This window comes from Lynx rufus, unplaced genomic scaffold, assembly GCF_022079265.1.
Source record: "Lynx rufus isolate CCGP_SWC_20201006 ecotype Redwood Valley unplaced genomic scaffold, mLynRuf1.p SCAF_3, whole genome shotgun sequence".
NCBI lineage: Eukaryota > Metazoa > Chordata > Mammalia > Carnivora > Felidae > Lynx > Lynx rufus.
This window is the reverse complement of record NW_025814845.1, coordinates 2092953-2111611: the sequence shown is the minus strand read 5'-3', so window position 1 is coordinate 2111611 and position 18659 is coordinate 2092953. Positions and strand designations below refer to the sequence as shown.

Below are 18659 nucleotides of genomic sequence, written 5' to 3'. Positions count from 1 at the left end.
CGCCTGGAAGCTCCTCCTTCCATCCCCTTGTCCTGCTAAACTGTCACTTCTCAGGACGCTGCTGGGGAGCACCGGAGCACCTCCTCCAGGAAGCCCTCCCTGAAGCCCCTCCCAGGGATCTTACTGCTCCGTCCCCTGCTCTTAATGCAGTCACAGAGTGGTATACTCTGCTCCCTCTTGCCCACAGATCTGCCTCATCAATGAATAAAAGGTTCTCTACCATTGCAGTGAGATCATCTCAACCTATTTTACTCAAACGAAAACTGTATTTTGGAAAATGTAAAGTCGGCAGAGAGTAACCAAAGACCTGGGAAATACCTTTTAACTCCCCAAGTGAGTGAGATCTGGGCAGCCCTGGTATAAAGGAGGATCCCCGAGGAAGGTGTATTTCTAATCTGAGCCGAGCAGACTCTGCTGGAAAGACGGTTTTGTCAGCGAAGCCCCTCCTCTTCTCAGGAAGCATCTTGTTCAATCTGTGCGGACAAGCGGGGCCAGCCTGGCCCCCAGTCCATCCAAGACCCCAGGAGGCAGAATGAGGCACAGAGCCCAGAAGAGTCCACCCACAGCCCCAGTGATGGGGTCGGGGACAGACACAGGACTCAGGCTGAGCCCATCGGTCGCCACTAGAGCTCTTGCCAAGCTATTGAGAAGTCTTCCACTGCGTAAGGGCTGGCCGTTACAGCTCCCCAAAGGCTCCTAGGGGAAAGCAGGGCTGAGATGAAAAAGAAAGACGTGGCCCGGGCACGCGGAGCCGCGGATCTGGCCACGCCCAGGCTTGCACGGTTCAGTTACAAGGCCAGCGAGTTCTGTTTTGTGTAGGTGAGTTTCAGCTCAATTTCTGTCTCTTGATGTGGTGGGCTGACTAATGAATGACCCCTGAAGATGCCCAGGAGCTAATCTAGGGTAAGTAAATATGACCAGTAAATATGTCATCCTGTATGCAACAGGAACTTCCCGGATGTGATTAAATCAAGGTCCTGAAGATGAGGAAATCACCTGGACTATCTGGGTGGGTGGTAAATGTAATCGCAGGTGTCCTTATAACAGGGAGGCAGAGAGAGCTGACAGGTAGAAGAGGAGAAGGCCACGGGACCACTGAGGCAAGACGCCGGCCTGCTGGTGCTGAGATAGAGGAAGGGGCCAGGACCCACGGACTGCATTGGAGCATAGCCAGAGAGGCTGGAAAAGGAGCAAACGTTCTCCCCGGAGCCTCGGAGGGAGCACGGCCTTGCCGACACCTTGGCTTCAGCCAGCTACACGGATTCTGAACTGTAGCCCTCCAGAACTCCAAGAAAGTAAATCTGTGTTGTTTTTAAGCCACGAAGTTTGGGGTGATTTGTTACAGCAGCCGCGGGAAACTCACACACCTGGCTAATATGCACATTCTGTATTCAATCAGACTCCTTTGGGGGAGACTCAGGACAGGCCACCTGACCCTGAACCCTGCTCTGTGCACTAGGGCTCGGCCAGCTGCTGGAGGGGCAACGCACTGCCCTTGCCCTATCAGGTCAGCGGATAACATGATGTATTTGCCCAAGGTGGGCAGGTCAGTGGAATGTTGAGGCAGGTGGAGGCAAGAGGGCTGTGACTTTAAGTCTAATTCTCTTTCAGGGCCAAAGCAATGAAAACAATCAAGCAAAAGACAAACTTACCTTCGGTCTTAAGGCGAGAGCTTTCTACGTTGGGCCAAATCAAATGAGGCAAGTCCTAGAAAATTTCAAAGGCCAAAGTCACTAACCAAAGACCCTACTTTTTTTTTTTTTTTTTAATTTTTTTTTAATGTTTATTTATTTTTGAGACAGAGAGAGAGCATGAACGGGGGAGGGTCAGAGAGAGAGGGAGACACAGAATCCGAAGCAGGCTCCAGGCTCTGAGCTGTCAGCATAGAGCCCGATGCGGGGCTCGAACTCACGGACCGCGAGATCCTGACCTGAGCCGAAGTCGGCCGCTTAACCGACTGAGCCACCCAGGCGCCCCCCGAAGACCCTACTTGTAAGAAGTGATTGAACGTCATTTTCGTAAATGGCTCACACAGAAAGGAGCTGCACTTTTACCCGGAAACCTGAAATAAATTTTTCTAGAGCAACCACCCCCACCAGGAGTACGGGATTACCTTCTCTTTCCCACAGAGACCATCAGCTCAGTCCTGACTGCATTTGGGGAGGCTGTCTGGGAAGGCAGCACCGTGTGGTCAAAATTTCAATGTACTCGGATAGACCTGAGTTCGAATCCCAGCTCTGCCTTTCGCCCACCCTGTGACACTGGCTGGGACTCCAGCCTCTGCCTTCCCACAGTCTTGCAAGTTCCTATGGAGTGGCTCGTAAAACACTCGACAGGGAGTCCAGAGAAGTGGGTTCTAACCAGAACAGTCTACGTGCTGTGTGTCCTTAGCCAAGTCTCTCAAGCCTCTCTGAGCCTCAGACCCTCATCTAAGAAGTGAAGATCTCAAGGGCTCCTCCCAGCCTGCTTCACCTTGCTCAGTGATGAAACCTGCCCAAACAGGGCCCAGCTAACTCTCCCACTCCACCTCTGTAAAACAGTGGGCCCTGGAAAGGCCCAGACCTTTCTACTGTAAAATTAATAATAATAATAAAGCTGGCCTGGTTGAGCCCTTGAAATGGGCTGGGTCCCCTGCTGTGCACTCAGATGAGTTACACAAACAGTCTTGGGCACAAGCTAGTGAAGTGAGCGCCGTTCTCATTTTCCAGTAAAATCCCCAGACTCGGGGAACGGGATACGTAGGTAGACATTGAATGCAGATATTCAATAACCCACTTAACACTAATTGCATATTTCATGAATAATTATACTTTTAACAATATGCTACAGGGGCGCCTGGGTGGCGCAGTCGGTTAAGCGTCCGACTTCAGCCAGGTCACGATCTCGCGGTCCGTGAGTTCGAGCCCCGCGTCAGGCTCTGGGCTGATGGCTCAGAGCCTGGAGCCTGTTTCCGATTCTGTGTCTCCTTCTCTCTCTGCCCCTCCCCCGTTCATGCTCTGTCTCTCTCTGTCCCAAAAATAAATAAACGTTAAAAAAAAAAAAATTTAAAACAATATGCTACATAAAGTATCAGGACCACATATCATGTGGCAAAGTCTAGAAGGAGGTACTGAAGCGTCAGCCTTGGTGGCCTTGGGGAAAGGGGTGGTGTCCCTGCGGGCTGGAGAGGGAGGCCCCCTTCTCTCCATGCCAACTGAGTGGTTTATCTCCAACAAGCAGAAGCACATGTCCATGTGTCACTGTAACAACAGTAACAATGACTGAGTGATGGGAGCCCGTACAGGAGCTGCCCCTCACGCCTGCTCTTTTGGGGGTCTGCCGGGTCCCTCACACCCGACGTGAACGCCGTCCCCAAAGTCTCCTCGGACAGGAGTATGTGGCCAATACAGCCGCCAGTTCATAAAGTGCCTTCCACCAGGCAGAAGGAGGTACCCCTTCCCCCAAGAGTCCTTCCACCTGTCAGACAGTGTTGTGATACAGCAGTGTGGACGGAGTGAGTTTTTACCGCCACCCGGCAGGGGAAACAACCTCACGATAACAACACAGATCCAGGCGGCGCACAGGGACCTCCTCCCAACAAGCACAATACAGGAGGAGGAAGATGAGAAACACAAAAAGTGAGAATCATGGCCAACGCTACTCCAGCCAGGAGGCCAAGGTCAACACCAACAGCGGTAGGGCATGTTGACGGTATGCACCCAGACAAATCCTGGGAGGTGGCACCCTGCAAAACAACGGACAGGACCCTCAAAACTGCCAAGTTCATCAAAAACAAAGAAAGTCTGAGACACCGGCACGACCGAGGGGAGCCTAAGGAGACAAGATGACTGAATGTTATACTATGGTGTCCTGGATGTAATCCTGGAACAGAAAAAGGGCACTAGGTTAAGAAGAAAACAGGGGCGCCTGGGTGGCTCAGTCGGTTAAGCGGCCGACTTCGGCTCAGGTCATGATCTCGCGGTCCGTGGGTTTAAGTCCCGCGTCAGGACAGCTCAGACAGAGCCTGGAGCCTGTTTCAGATTCTGTGTCTCCCTCTCTCTGACCCTCCCCCATTCATGCTCTGTCTCTTTCTGTCTCAAAAATAAATAAACGTTAAAAAAAATTAAAAAAAAAAAGAAGAAGAAAACAAAAAAGCTCAGAGAGTCTGAATAAACTATGGACTTTAATAATAATATAACAATAACAGTATTAGTCCATTAGCGACAACAAACGTGCTATACTAAAGTGAGACGTTAGCAAGGAAAACCGGGTGTGTGGTCAGGGCAGATATATACGAACTTTCTGTACTATGCGCTCCATTTTTCTAAAATCTGAAACTGTTCTAAAACAGAAAGGCTATTAACTTACAAAATACACATCCACGATGTCTCTAGAGTGGACAGGGGCTCCACAGTGCACCCAACACCCACGCATCTGCATGTCTGTACAACCCCTGCCCCCTGGAACTTTCCACCCATTCTCTCGACAGGCTGTGCACTAGGCACCCCCAGGCGAGCACACCAGACCTGGTCCCTGACCTCACCAAGGGATGATGGTCTCTTTACCAACAAACATTTCCCCTCCAAGGGGCAGATTCCAAGGGGGCAAACAACCCATGAAAGCCCTTGGTAGGGCCAGGTGCCAGGAGTCCCTGGCCAAGTGTCCAGGGATCTCCCTGGCTTCTGGGTATCACCAGCCTGGAGGGTGCCTCTCCAGGGGCTCCTTGGCCCCACGAAACAGGCTGCTCTCACGGAGACGGTGCTCAGAAGGCAGCCGATAGCCCCTTTCAATGCCCAGCCTTCCCCTCCCTGGTCATCCCTCCCTCCAAAATGGCAGCCCCTGACAAGGTCACCATGACCTCTACAAGGCTCCATTTAACGGCTAGTTGTCCATCCTCACTGCACACGACCCACCAGCGGCATCCGATATGGGAACGTACTGGCATCCCATCCTTGCTATAACAACCACCATGAACTTAAGAGCTCAAAGCGACATACATTTATTGCTTTACGCTTCTTGAGGTCGGAAGTGTGACGTGAGCCTCAAGGGGCTAAAATCAAAGCGTGAGCAGGGCTACATATTTTTTCTGGAGGCTCGAAGGGAAAGTCCATCTCTTGGCCTTCTCTGGCTTCTGGAGGCCACCCACGCGCCTTAGCTCAGGGCCCCCTCCCGCATCTTCAAGGCCAGCCGCAGCAGGGTCTCCTCACACCGCATCACCATGACCTCCTTCCAACGCCACATCTCCCTCCCGCTCTCTCTTCCGCCCCCTCTTCCATGTTTTAGGACCCTTGTGATTACATCAGCACCAGCCAGATAATCCGACAACCTCTCTCTTTTGAGGTCAGCTGATTAGTAGCCATCAGCAACGTAAACTCCCCTTTGCAAGGTAACCTAACACATTCACTGGTTCCGGGATCGACGTGGAGGTCTTTGGGGGGCAATGTTCTACCTACACAGAGCCCCTCTCTCCTTTTAGTGCTCTCCTCCCCTGACTTCTGGGTCGCAGTCTTGGTTGCCTTCCTGTCACACCAGCCACACCTTCTCATCTCCTTTGCTGGATCCCTCCTTCTTCCTGCCTAGCCACCGGCCTCGCTCCAGGGCGCTGCCTTAAGGCCTCCCTCTTCCCAATCCACGCTTCCCCCCAAGGTGAACTCAGCCATTTCTCAGCTGACCACTGCCCGGCGTCACCAGCTCGGATCCCTCCCCCAAGTCCAGACTTGCCCATCTAACACTCCACTGTATGCCCACCTCAGAGGCAAACTGAACTCGGCAAGACCAGAACCGAATTCCTAATGTAGCCAATGGTATCTCTATTCTTCCACGTGCTCAGGCCGAAATCCTTGGCCTCATCATTGACTCCTCTCTCTCAATCCACAGCCACTGGCTTCGAAATACATCAGAAACCCCTGTTTCTAACCACCCTGGTCCAGCATCCCTCCACCTTGGCCTGGTCTCCCAGTCACCACCACTCTTGCTCTCACTTCCGCTCTCGGTCCTCTATCCTCTCCCCTGCCCCCAGGACGGGGGGAGGCAGGGATTCTTTAGAAAGATGAGCCACAGCGTGTCACTTTCCAGCTCAACACTCACCTGCCTTCCACCTTACTTAGAATTACAGCCGGGATGCTGAGCATAAGCCACGGGACCTTTCCTGATCTGCCACTCTTCACTCTTCTGGCCTCGTCACCTCCGTACCTCCCCCCCTTGCTCCGTCGACCCCCCTGCCTCCTTGTTGGTCCTGGGCCACACCAGGCACACCCCACCTCTGGCCTCTGGCGTGGCACTCCAGAAGGCTCTTCTCCTGGACATGGCCTCGCCCTCCCTCATTCCACCCAGGGCTCTGCTCACCTGCCACCTCCTCAAAGCGCCCACCCTGACCACTCGACTAGACAGCACTCACTGCTGTCTTTCCCAGCCCACTCCGCCCACTGTATTTCTCTCTGCAGCCTAAACCACCGCCTGGCACCACTGTTGAGGCCTTGTCCTGCCCCAGGAATGCAGACTTCCTCAGAGGAGAGACTGCTTGTTCTCTTATATCCCAAACAGGGCCTGGCACCTAGAAACTTGTCCGTAAACACCAGAAGTGAACGGCTAACTCAGAAGCGTCTTGTCCACTCAACCCTTCAAGGCCTTCTCTCCTTCCAACAAACTTTCGACAGAACTTTCCGCCATGGTGAGAATGTTCTATAGTCCGTGCCTCTAGCACACATGGCCATTAAGCACTTGAAATGTTTACGTTTAAGTAACCACACGTGGCCAGTGGCTCCCGTGCTGGACAGAGCATTACTTAGGCCATCTGGGAAATGGTTGTAACTGCCTCTCAGTTTATCCTTTGCAGGAAGGGACAGATAATAAGATAACACTAAGCATTTATCTTCAGGTTTTCAAAGCACTTTCTTATGGAGCCTAGCAACAAGTGTCCAAAAGAATGTTCCGGCATTGGTTTCTCAGAGCAAGTGCGGAGCAGGCCAGGTGAGGGGGCTCGGAACACGGGGACCAGGGTGAGAGCACGGCACGGGCCTGGGGGGATGGGTGACTCCCCGGCCGGATTTTGTCCTCTGCAAAATGGGTCAGACACATCCCACCTCACGGGACAGGAGTACATGAAAGGACCCTGTGAAATGTTGCCATGGGGACTTTTTAAAAGCTCAGTAAATCAATGGTGTTATTACTTCGTCTTCTCTAGTGAATATCTAGTAATAGAAAAATGAACAGAATCTCCTTGAAGGGCCCTAAAAATCTGTAGCACGTGTAGCAAGCACCTTGGGGCCTGCAGGCATTGAACCCAACAGGACCGGGGAAGCCAGACCCTGGGGGAGGATGGGGAGGACCCCAAGGCCTGAGGGGAGAGGCCACTGAAAAGGGCAGTTTTGGGAACAGAAGCCTAACTCTGCCAGGGATTGGTGGGAGGGGGGTGTGGGCTGGGGAGGGAAGTGGTCATAAGTCCCATCCTGGACGCCAGCCATCTGGGGGAAATGAGTGGGAGAGAGCACAAATTAGGGGGTGGGGGAGACTCAGAAGAAACAGTCACCAAAGGCCGGAGGCTAAGTAGTGGGGACGGAAGCTAAGGGCTGGAGCGGGGTGCAGAAAGTCCAGCGGATTGGGTGAGGGGGGGGGGGCAGGACGCAGAACTGATGGCCACTTTTGGAGGCAGGGGAAAGGGGAATCTAGGGAGACAGCCAGGGCTCTGTGCCTTCCCAGGTTGGTGGCCACAGTGGGAGGGGAAGGTGGGAAGTGGGTAAATTCAGCAACCAAGACGGTCAATGAAACTCCAGCCAGGAATCCCAACTGGGCTTCTAACAGCCGCTGCACTCCAGGCGTGCTCCCCTCTGCGGACGCTGCACCCACGCGCACTCGCCTACCTCGGCACCCACCCGCGGGGCGGACGCTGCAAAGGTTTACAGACCAGGAATCGGGAGGCACAGGAAGTGAAGCGACTTTGCCCAGGTCACAGGGCTTTTGGGCTTCGGGGCGAGATTCGACCCAGGCGGCCGGCAAAGCCCAAGCCCGCAGACACCGCGCGCGCTGCTCCTTTCCTGGGACTTCGCGGGTCTGAGCGCGATACACTAGAAACACCCGAAGCGTCCTACTCGGAGCTTGCCCTCTCTCCGATAGTCTCCCCAACTCGAAGGGGCCTCCCCGCCGCCGGTGTAGACGAAGCCCGGCCCGGCCTGAGTCCGACCTGAGACGGGGAAGCGCCCTCCTTACCTGCGCAGTCCGCTCGGGCCCCGCCCCGGGAGCTGAGGAGAGACCCGGGGGACGCTGCCGTCCGAGGGGGCGCCCGAGGGGACCCGGGCCCGCGGGGAGCCGGCCTCGGCCCCCGGGCCCAGCGGGCGGCGCCAGGGCGGCGGCCAGGAGGCCCCCGGCCAGCACCCACGTGGCGCTCCCCGCGGCACCCATCACCCCTCCGGGCCCGCGACCCCAAGGTGGCGGGCGCGGCTGAGTCGCCGGAGCTTCCGGACCCCAGGCCCGCCCCGCCGCCGAGCATGCTCAGTACGAGCCGCCGCGGAAAGTTTTCTGGAACACGCTCGGGCATCTGGGACTGGGCGGGCTGGGAGGAGGCTGGGTGGGGGACGGGCGTGGGGCGGAGGGCGGGAGCGAGCCTGGGGCCACACTTGGGTTTGCTCGCGCCACGCCTGGGAGCTCCTCTCTACCCAAATCAGATCCGATCGGGTCACTCGTCTTCTCCCAAAGATTTCAGAGGCTCCAAGTGCCCCTCCACTGATGCCTCCCGGGTCCTCAGCTCAGACCCATCTCCTCCGGGGAGCCTTCCGTGACACCTGCACACACCGGGCTGCCCCCAAAGCCTGCCCCAGACCCACCAGCCCCTTATCAGAGAACGGAGAAGCATCTAGAGAGGCATATAGCCGTGAGTCCTGGAGAGCCCCGAGGGGACAGGACAAGATAAAGAGGGGCTGGGAGGGAGACTCGGGGATCAGGAACCAGAGGGAAAGGCCACTCTCACTTTCTATTGGATTTAGTTCAGCCCCATTGGGCTCGTATTTCCTGAACCCTTACTGTGGATTAGCCCCTGGACCTGCCCAGGTATCCACCAATTTCCAGGGCAGACAGTCACCCCAGCCACTGTGGGGAACCGGAGAGAGGGGATTTGGTGCCTGGAGCCAGGAGGCAGCCCGTGAGCAAACTCCTTAAACTGTCCAAGGGGGTAAGGTTGTAGAGAAGGAAGGGGCCACAGATACCGGGAGAGAGCCAGATAGAGTAGTCTCTCTGCTTCCTCTTGCTTTCCCTGAGTCCTCAGTGACCTGCTCCTTGGGGAGAAGTTTCCTATCCTGCAGTCTGTGAAGCAGCCTCAGGCCAGTAAGACTGGCACCTGTCTGTTCCTTCTCCCCCAACCCCTCCAAGGACAGGCCCTCCCTGACTCGACACAGACAAGGCAGTGGGGTTTGAGAATCGGAAAATGTATTAGCCAGGCTCCCCGCAAGAGGTACCACTGCCCTGGGGGGAGGGGGTATCTGGCAGGATGCCAGGAGTGAGCCAAGGCCGAAGGCTAGATGCCAGCATATTGCTGAAGCATCCGTTCTATTTGACATGAGTAATTTACAGGGTGGTTTTAAGAGCCAAACAACTTTACAATAAAGTAAAACGCAAAGAACACTGCATTTAAAAAATAAGTTCTTAATGTCCGAAGAAACAGCCAGCATAAAAAGCAAGAACTTCAGGTTGTTGCCCCATACACGTTCCCAGAAGCCTTGGAGATGCTTCTAAGGAAACATTTAAGTAGAACTGCATAGTGGAGAGTGCGAGCTCTGAAGCCAGCCAGACACGGCTGTTAACATATCTGTCTCATTTCCTAGTTGCGAGACCTGGAATGAGCAACTCTTCCTCTCTGGGTGTCCATTTATTATATAAAAAGTAAATCCGGGTAATAGTTCCCACCTTGCCCACCTGGAAGGTTCATGAGGTTCTGCGTCCCCAAGACAAGAGCCGGCATCTAGAGCTCCTCAGTAAATGTTTGCTCAAGCAAAGAGCAGATGGTGAATTCCTCGGGTTGTTTATCTCCCCGCACAGCCGTGAGATCCCCGGTGTCTGGGCCTCGTCTGGTCCCTTGCGGGCCTGGGGCTGGTTCCATCAGCATGTTCTCTGTGAAGGCTGAGCGAATGAATGACCACGCAGTGTCTTGTTCCTAGTGCGGGCTGGGTGTAACAATCTTGTCTCTACACATTATCATAAACTATTGACTATCCATAGAAGGGGATTAAAACAGGAGCCTTCAGGCTAACAAGTTCAGAGGCAGTGGCGGACTGTGTGGTCCAAAGACGGCCGACAGGTCCGGGTGAGGAGCGGGACTGGAGTCGGACTCTCACTAGGTCACTTAGCCGCCCTGACCCTGAGCTTCCTCGTCTGGAGAGTAGGCGGAGAATAAGTACCCATCCCGGAGGGCTGTTGAGAAAGTTACTGACATCAACAGGCTAAATGCTTAGCCCATCTTACACGCTCGAGAAACTTAACCGAGCAACACCCTCCTCCGTGGCTGGGGGACCCCCCCTCCCCACCTCCTTCGTTCCCGGGAAGCCAAGAGGCCCCGGGGACTCCCCTGGCCGAGCCGCGCGCCTCGCTCCAGGCATGCTCAGTGCGAGGGCAGGCCGGGCGGAGGGCGGCTCCAAGTTTTGGGCGGACCACCCAGGCTCCTCCCTCCGGCCGGGCCGCGCCGGGAAGGGGGACCGGAGCCGGAGGCTGGAGAGCGCGCAGGCCGGAGGAGTCGGTGGAGCGCGCCGCGCCTCTGCCCGCCCGGTCCCCGAGTTCGCTTGTCGCCGAGCTGGCGGGGACGGTGCCCCGGGCGGCGGGCCGAGGCGGCGCGCGACGGCGGGGGCGATGCGGCCCGCCCGCCGCCTGAGCGCCCCCGATGGCCCGCGGCGCGGCGGCCTGCGGGAGCGACGCGCGGCTGCCGCTGGGCCGGGACGCGGTGCGGCCGGCGCCCGCGCTGCTGGCCCCCGCCGTGCTGCTGGGCGCCGCGCTCGGCCTCGGCCTCGGCCTCTGGCTCGGCTGCCGCGCAGCCCGCCCGCGCCCACGGCACCAGGTGGGTAGGTTGGCGGGACGCGCGGGTGTGGGACGCGTGCAGCGCGGGCCTCCTGCGCCCTGTTCGCACTCGAGCGAGATCGCGGGCAACGCGCGCACCTGGTCCTGCCCCGGCTCCCCTCTGCCCTGGGAAGGGGGCTGGAGATCCATTCCAGAGTGGGGGAGGGGAGGGCGGCGGTGGAGTGACAGGAGGGCACCGCCCTGGGGCCCCCAGAAGTGGCTGCTCCGTCCGACTCCGCCGTGCGTTCACAGACAGCCGCTAAAGCGCTCTGGGCCTCAGTCTCCACATCTGTGGCACCACGGGTTTGGATTCGCAGCTGGCCGAGGGGCCCGGCTGAGCGCGGTGGACGGGGTGGGGTGGGGGGGCTGCGATCCCCACCCATCCTTTCTGCTTCCTGCTGGGTGGGTGACCCAACTAGCCTCTGTAGACCCGGCTGCCACCCTGGTATGCATTCATGCATTCATTCATTCACTCATTCATCCCTACAATCAAAGTTTGATGAGCGCCTTCTGGCAGCCACCGTCCTGAGGGGCGGAGACGGGACGTTCCAGTGCAGGGTAGACCCCGCCCTTGCTGCTGGAGGTTCACAGCCTCCAGAAAAGGGCTGCAAGTAAATATTTGATTGTACCACAACCTGCTGAGCTCCATGATGGGAAACCATACTGCTGCCACCTGCGGATTGCTGACTGTGTGTCAGGCCCTGAGCCGGATCGTCTACCTGAATTATCTCATTGAATCCCGAAAACAGCTTTGTGAGTTTGTTCTGTCAGTGACCCCACTGTGCATTTGAGGACACTGAGGCACAGAGAGGTGAAGTGACTTGCCAAAGTGACAGATGCGTGTCTAAGCCCAAAGTCACTGTACTCTCCATGAGAGGCAGTGGTCACAGGCTAGCTGTATGAAGGGGATTGATGGGGGCTTCGCGTGACCTTTGTTGTGGGATCGGGTGTCGTGCGGAGAGGTCTGGCATACAGCAAGGCGTTCATTCGATCAGGAGTGACGTGATCACTGTCTTGGGTCCTTGCAGCTTTGACCTCTTTGAAGGATAAAGTCTGGTAGGATCTGAGTTGAGGTGTGTGGTCTTGTTGCCTGAGTTCCTGGCCCATTCGAGAAGGAGACAAGCCCAGCAGGTGGAAATGCGGGCTCTTTCATGTTGCCCTGGACTTCAGGGGAGCGTTTTTGCTGGAAAGGAGTTATAAAGTCTGAAAGTAAAATGTGTTGAATGCTTATGGGCAAGGTTGAGGTTGTCACATCCCGCTGGTGATTAAGGGACACTGAGAGACCTCGGCTTCTTGTGTGAAGAGAGAGGTTACACGTACAGAGCCTTTGCTGGGTGACCTGTTGCGAGCCAAGCGCTTGTGGGATTTGGGTTCTATATTCTCACTCCAGACCTCTGAGTGGGGGAACTGTCATTATCCTCACATGCCAGGTTAGGAAATCGAGGCTCCACAACGTTGTTCTCGGTCCAGGGCCACATGGTGAATAAACAGCAGGGGGGGGGGGGGGCTGGATTTCAACCCCAGTCTGTCTGAACACCTAAATCAGAGCCGAAAGCTCTGAAAGCCATCTGCTACTTGGTGTGGTAACGGTCAGTCTGTCTTGGTCTGTCCGGGCTGCAGTAACAAAATACCATACGCTGTGTAGCTTATAAACCACAGAAACTTATTTGTCACAGTTCTGGAGGCTGGAAGTCCCAGATCAGGGGCCAGCACGGCTGGGTTCTTGGTGAGCGCCTCTTCCAGGTTGCAGACTGCTGACTTCTCACTGCCCTCAGAGAGTACAAGGGTCGGGGACTCCCCGGGACTCTTTTGTAAAAGCACTCCTCCCTTTCGGGAAGACTGGACCCTCCGGAACTAATCACCTCCCAAAGGTCCCACCTCCAAATGCCATCACCTTGTGAGTTGGGGTTTCGGCCTGTGAGTGGGGGGTGGGGCGCAAACCTTCACACCATAGCGGTGGCCCGTGTCACAGCTGAGGCTCACGGGGCTTGGGTTTGTGCAGCTGGCCGCTAAGGCCTGCATTAGTCCGGTTGAAGGTCATGGTGGCTCAGACTAGGGCGTTAGCCTTAGAGGGGTTTCTGGCTCCAGGGTAGGGCTGACAGGGTTTTCTGATGATTTGGATGGGACCTTAGGAACAGCCTTCTTTATTTTTTTGAGGTTTATTTATTTATTTTTGAGAGAGAGAGGGAGAGAACATGTGTGCATGGAGGGGGGGAGGTTTGGCAGAGAGAGAGGGAGAGAGAGAATCCCAAGCGGGCTCTGCGCTGGCATTGCAGAGCCTGGCACGGGGCTCGAACTCACGAACCGGGAGATCGTGACCTGAGCTGAAATCAAGAGTCAGATGCTTAACCAACTGAGCCACCCAGGCGCCCCAGCAACAGCGTTCTACGTGGACTCCTTTTTCCTCTTCTCTTCCCTACGTCTCTTTTTCTAAAATGCCCACGCAGCAATCTGTCTGGGTTAAAAACCTCCAGTGATGCCGACGCTTCTCCACTTCTGCACATCCGTTCTCTCTGCCTGCAGTGACCTTTCTCGGCTTTCCCTACTCTCTGACCTTTCCCGCTGATCCTTCTTCAGGAGGCAGAGAAAAGACCCCCTCAGGCTAGATGAGGTACTTCTTCCCTCCTGCATGCTGGGTTCCCTGTTCTCCTCTGGTCCAGGTCACCCAGCTCATAATTTTACCTTGCACCGCTTTCTTTCTGTTGTTTTCCTTTTCCTTTGTGTGTTCGTTGTATTTATTTCATCATCAAAACTTTTTATTTGCGTTGGCATTCTACCTGCTCATCAAGTGTTCGCTTACCCCGTCTCAGAAAGCAATGCGTCTAATTCTTTCAGCTGGTTTTACGGTAATTTTCTTCCCCTTTCTAAAGAACTTGCTTCCCTGGCTCCTTGTTGCGTTTTTGGCTTCAGGCATGGCGTTGACTTCACACCGCGGACCCCCGGGAGGGTTCAGCTCTCTTTTCTTCTGTTTCATATGTACACCCACCCCAGCCGCCACCACCACCACCCTCCCTGTGTGGCTATTGGGTAATTTTGTTTCAATCAGCGTTCAGTGTTCCCTTTGTCAGGATTCTGGAAGCACTTTTTCACCGTGAGTCGAGGATCAGCTGCAATTGCGATTACTTTCCTTTTTCTCACTGCATTTTGTTTTCGCTGAAATTAATAGTTACCCAGGTTTTTTTCCATTTGCTTCGATTCTGCGTGCTCATTCATGTAACACCGAACACCCCTCCTTTTATATACATTTCTTGTCGAGACACTTGAGGGCGTTAAGCATTTGATAGATTTTATCTTCTTGCAAAACACCGGGAAACTTCTCGCCTGCTCCCGTCTCAACCGGGTTGGCTCTCTGGACCATTGGGACTCATTTGGACCAAACCAGCAACAGCATTTCCTGGGAGCTTGTTAGAAATGCCAGTTCCTGGGCCCCATCCCAGACTCACTGATGAGAATCTCTGGAGGTGGGTAATCTCCACTTACATTTAAGGAGCCCTCCCAGGGACCGTTTTGTTTTTCAACATCAAGCAGCAGATACTCTAGGCTTTTGCTGTCACCAGTGGGACCTCTCCGGCCGTCACCCTGGAACGTCTTCACCTCCCTGGAGTTACATCCTCTTCCAGGGATCTCCTGCACTGTCTTCCTGGGCCAATCTCCTCACGTGGGCGGAGCATGAACTCCTGGATCTTCCTGCGAGAGAGATAGAGGGAGGTGCTTTTGAGAACTTCTGTGTCTGGAAGTATCTGTGTCCTTCTGTCTTTACACTTAGCTTGGTGAGAGCAGTTAGGTTGTGGACGCCAGGCTGGGAATAACCCCCCTTCCCCCGCCAACCCGGGAATCTTGAAGGCATTTTTTTCCCCATTGCCTTCCAACTGCCGTTGTTGATGTGGAGACACGGGATTTTGTTCTGATCGCTGATAACTTTGTTTCGTTCCCCTGTAGAATCTGGAAGTATCTTTGCTCCCAGCTTAAAAGAGGCACCAGGATGGATGTTGTTGGCAATCAATAGATTCCCCTCCCTCCTACTGTGTATTCAGGAGGCCTTATGATGTGGAAACTCACTCTCTTTGATGATTCTTTTCCTTTTTTTTTTAAATATATATATATGTATACACTTTATTGTCTTTCAGGAACTCGGCTCCTGTTTTGGTTGAATTGGACCTCCCATTGCCTTCCTTCTCTTCTGTTTTCCCTCTCTTTGTCTTTTTACCCTGTTTTCTGGAAGGCTCTTCTCCACTTTATACTTGTATGGAGCTTTCCACATTTTTAATTTTCAAGAGTTCTTTTTTGTCCTCAGAATGCTCCGTGTTTATACTGCCCTGTTCTTGTTTGGTGCAAGTAACATCTTCTCTTGGCTCCCTGAGGATATTATAGTTGCTTGATTCATTTTAAGTTTTCTTTTTGCCCACACAGCATCTATGTTTGGTTCACTTTTTCTTTGGGTTTGTTTGGGATTTCTCTTTCATATTAGAGTTTGTCCTCAAGTGGCTGGCGATCCTTGGCTTCCTGGTTATTTTGCACTGGGGGGCAAAATAATGATGCCCCCGTGTGGAGTGGGTAAGGTTTATCTCCTACAGTCGCTACCATAGGATGATCTGATTGGGTGCTTGCCTGTGGAACCCTTGTATTGGGCAGCCGTAACTGCCAAACAAACAATCCCTACCTCCTTGGCTTCATCATCTACACCTCTCTACCACACCCCACACTGGTGCAGCCACAGGGCTTCTTTGGACACGCTCCTGCCACAGGGCCTTTGCACTTGCGGTGTCCTCTCCTGGAAAGCTTTCCCTGAGCTATCTGAATAGCTGGCTCTCTCACTAAAAGCTTTTTCTCAAATGCCACCTTGCCCAAGAGGCCTTCCCCTCCTATTGCTCTCCATCCTCCTGTCCTACGTCATTTTTTTCTCTACCACTTACCACCCCTACTCTCTACGTATTTATTTATGTCGCTCTGTCACTGGAATGTAAACTCCATGAAGGCAGGGGCTTTGTTTACTTCCTTCATTACTCCATTCCCGGTGACTAGAATAAGCCTGATGCTTAGTGATGCTTCGTAGCAGTTGCCGACTAATTCAATGACCAACGGGCGATATGTCTTCAAGGCAAAGATTATATCCATGAGCAGCCCCAAGAGGGGCTTGATACGTGTCTCGGGCGTGATGGGATTTTAAATACGGTTGATAATCATGACCTATGAGATCACTGCAAAGCCAGAATTAGCAAAGACTCGATCATTGCTCCCAGGGGAGACACAGGGCTGGGTTTAACCAGCCAATACGTAACTTTGTCTTATGTGTGTTTCTATTTAGCACATATTGTGGATGCGTTAACATTGAACTCACGGCCAACAGCACTATCGCTCATGCCTGAACGAAGCTTATCCAACACGTGCATTTTCTCCGTGAGGCACACGCCAGCTTTCTTGCCCGTAGGAACACCGGACCGCACTCCAGCACTACACTTAGGGGTTATTTTAAACAACTACGTTACCAACAGAAAGCACGGATGTGTGAGAGGAGAATGGCATTAAGAACAAAAGGGGCCACGTGTCTGCAGTAGGAGACCCTGACAATGTAGTCAGGCAGCTCAAATTCTCTCCACCCTGCGCCTGCCCAGGAGTGACCCCCAAAAGCACCACAAGTGTTGATTTGGGGGGGGGGGTTACAAATAATGTCAGCAAGTAAGCGAATTTACAAATACACAACCTTTCCCATAATGAGGATCAGCCGTGGTTCCCGATACAAACCATTCTATAATGTACCGTTACCTGAAATATTTTCTTAAACGCATCCAGTGGCATTATGGGGGCTAACAGGAAAATTAATACTGATGGGCTGTTTCCCGCAGTAAGCTGTTACCCCAAGGAGCTCACAGGCTGCCAGGGGCCGCCAACCCAGAAGAACAACGGAGTGACTTTTGATCCAGTGGGGATGGGACAGTCGTGAAGGCTGTGTGGCTGACTCGACCCCGGGCGGGGGCAGGAGGCAGGGCGCTACGCACAGAGGGGCCAGGCAGAGGCACGGAGATGTGCACACGTTGGGTGAGGAGGTGACGGCTCGAGGTATGGGGGCACCAGGCTGACCGGCTTCCCTGTGTTCTCCCCACCCCCACCTTTGGATTTTAGAAAGACGATGCTCAGAGTCTGCTCAAGAATTTGGAGTCTAACGTACAGGACCCCTCGGAAACCGGCTCCCCGTCCGGGAGGAGGAAGAGACACGCACAGACGTCGAAGGAGGAGGCTGTGGACGTAAGCCGCGTGTTTGGGTTTGTTTGCCGAGTCGCACGTTGGGTGTTGTGTGCCCCGCCTGGCAGCACAGATGTCATCCAGATGAGCCCCTGACAGATTTCCCAACAGGCTTCGTTCCTGCAGTATAATTTAGATACAGCAAAGTGCACAAATTTTAAGTTTTCCACTTGTAGCCAACACCCCGATCTGGAACGTTCCGTCGCCCCAGAAAGCTCCCCCATGCTCCTTTCTGGTTTACCTCCCCCCCCCCCCATCTACCGCCTTCCCTGCCCCTTCCAGAAGTGGCAGCTGCTGTGATTCCCATCACCACCGTGGTCTCACTGTTCTAGAATCCTGCGCTTTCTTGTGCTGACAGTGACTCAACACACTGCTCTCGAGGCTTTTACTGTATGGCTGCACTTATCAGTAATCCATCCATTTTAATTTTTGTTGAAAATTTTTTTTGATGTTTACTTCTTCCTGAGGCGGGGGAGGGGCAGAGAGAGAGGGAGACCCAGAACCCGAAGCAGGCTCCAGGCTCTGAGCTGTCAGCACAGAGCCCCACGCGGGGCTCGAACCCACGAACTGTGAGATCGTGACCTGAGCCGAAGTTGGAGGCTTAACCGACGGAGCCCCCCAGGTGCCCCCAATCTATCCCTTTTAATTGCTCAGTCCACTGTGGGGATATATCACCATGCGAGTTGTTTCCAGGGTTTGGCTCTTCTGAATGAGGCCTCTGTGAGTGTTTGTACGTAAGTTTGTTTCCGTTTCGTTTTATTTCTTTTACGGGAATGTTAAGTAAACGTCCAGGAACTCGGGCTCTGGACCTCTTGATAGACATGTTGAAGGTGGATTCTCCCCGTTCCTTCCTCACTGGCCCCCACACTGCCCAGCCTGAGCTCGCCGTGGGGCATCATTTCATGCATGAGCTCTGTGGATAAGGAGGGCGTTTCTTCCAAAGGTGTGCTATTTCTAGACGCTTGCCGGTCCCCAGAAAATACTATGGATCCTGGCCATTTACCCTCAATTGCCCAAAGGTAAATATAGACATTTACACAGGTAGATAGGGAGAGAGAGAGAGAGAGAGAGAGAGAGAGAGAGGGAGAGGGAAGGATGGAGAACGTTCTGAGAAAAGTGGAAGACGGAACTGAGATTTTTTTTTAGCACCTACTGAATGTCAGGCATTTTCACATATGTCACTTTGAATGATGGTGAGCACTCGTGTGGATTACCCCCAAGCACCTCTCTGAGCAGCCCCACGAGGCAGATCTATCTTCCCGAGGATTCCGGGACACAGGCTTCCCTTACGCGGCCCGATGGATGGATTAGCTGCCCTTGCGGGGCTGCAGCGGGAGCGGGCCCCTGGCACACAGGTGCTGTGTGTCCAGCTCATGTTCCCTGCCTCTCTGTCCCCAGGCGCTTGG

At 54.2% G+C, this 18659-nt stretch overlaps 2 protein-coding genes across 3 annotated transcripts in view; one reads left to right on the top strand and one right to left on the bottom strand.

Moving 5' to 3' along the window:
- EVC2 (EvC ciliary complex subunit 2) overlaps window positions 1–8512 on the bottom strand; it is a 135209-nt gene extending 126697 nt beyond the window's left edge. Inside the window, exon 1 of the mRNA XM_047091307.1 lies at window positions 8185–8512. Coding sequence (XP_046947263.1) covers window positions 8185–8512 — 328 coding nt within the window. The remainder of the gene's footprint in view (window positions 1–8184) is intronic.
- Window positions 8513–10840: 2328 nt separating this feature from the next.
- EVC (EvC ciliary complex subunit 1) overlaps window positions 10841–18659 on the top strand; it is a 72669-nt gene continuing 64850 nt past the window's right edge. For both annotated transcript variants that reach the window (XM_047092145.1, XM_047092146.1), the window contains exons 1-2: window positions 10841–11014; window positions 17134–17256. In XM_047092145.1, the coding sequence (XP_046948101.1) occupies window positions 10841–11014; window positions 17134–17256 (297 nt within the window). The remainder of the gene's footprint in view (window positions 11015–17133; window positions 17257–18659) is intronic.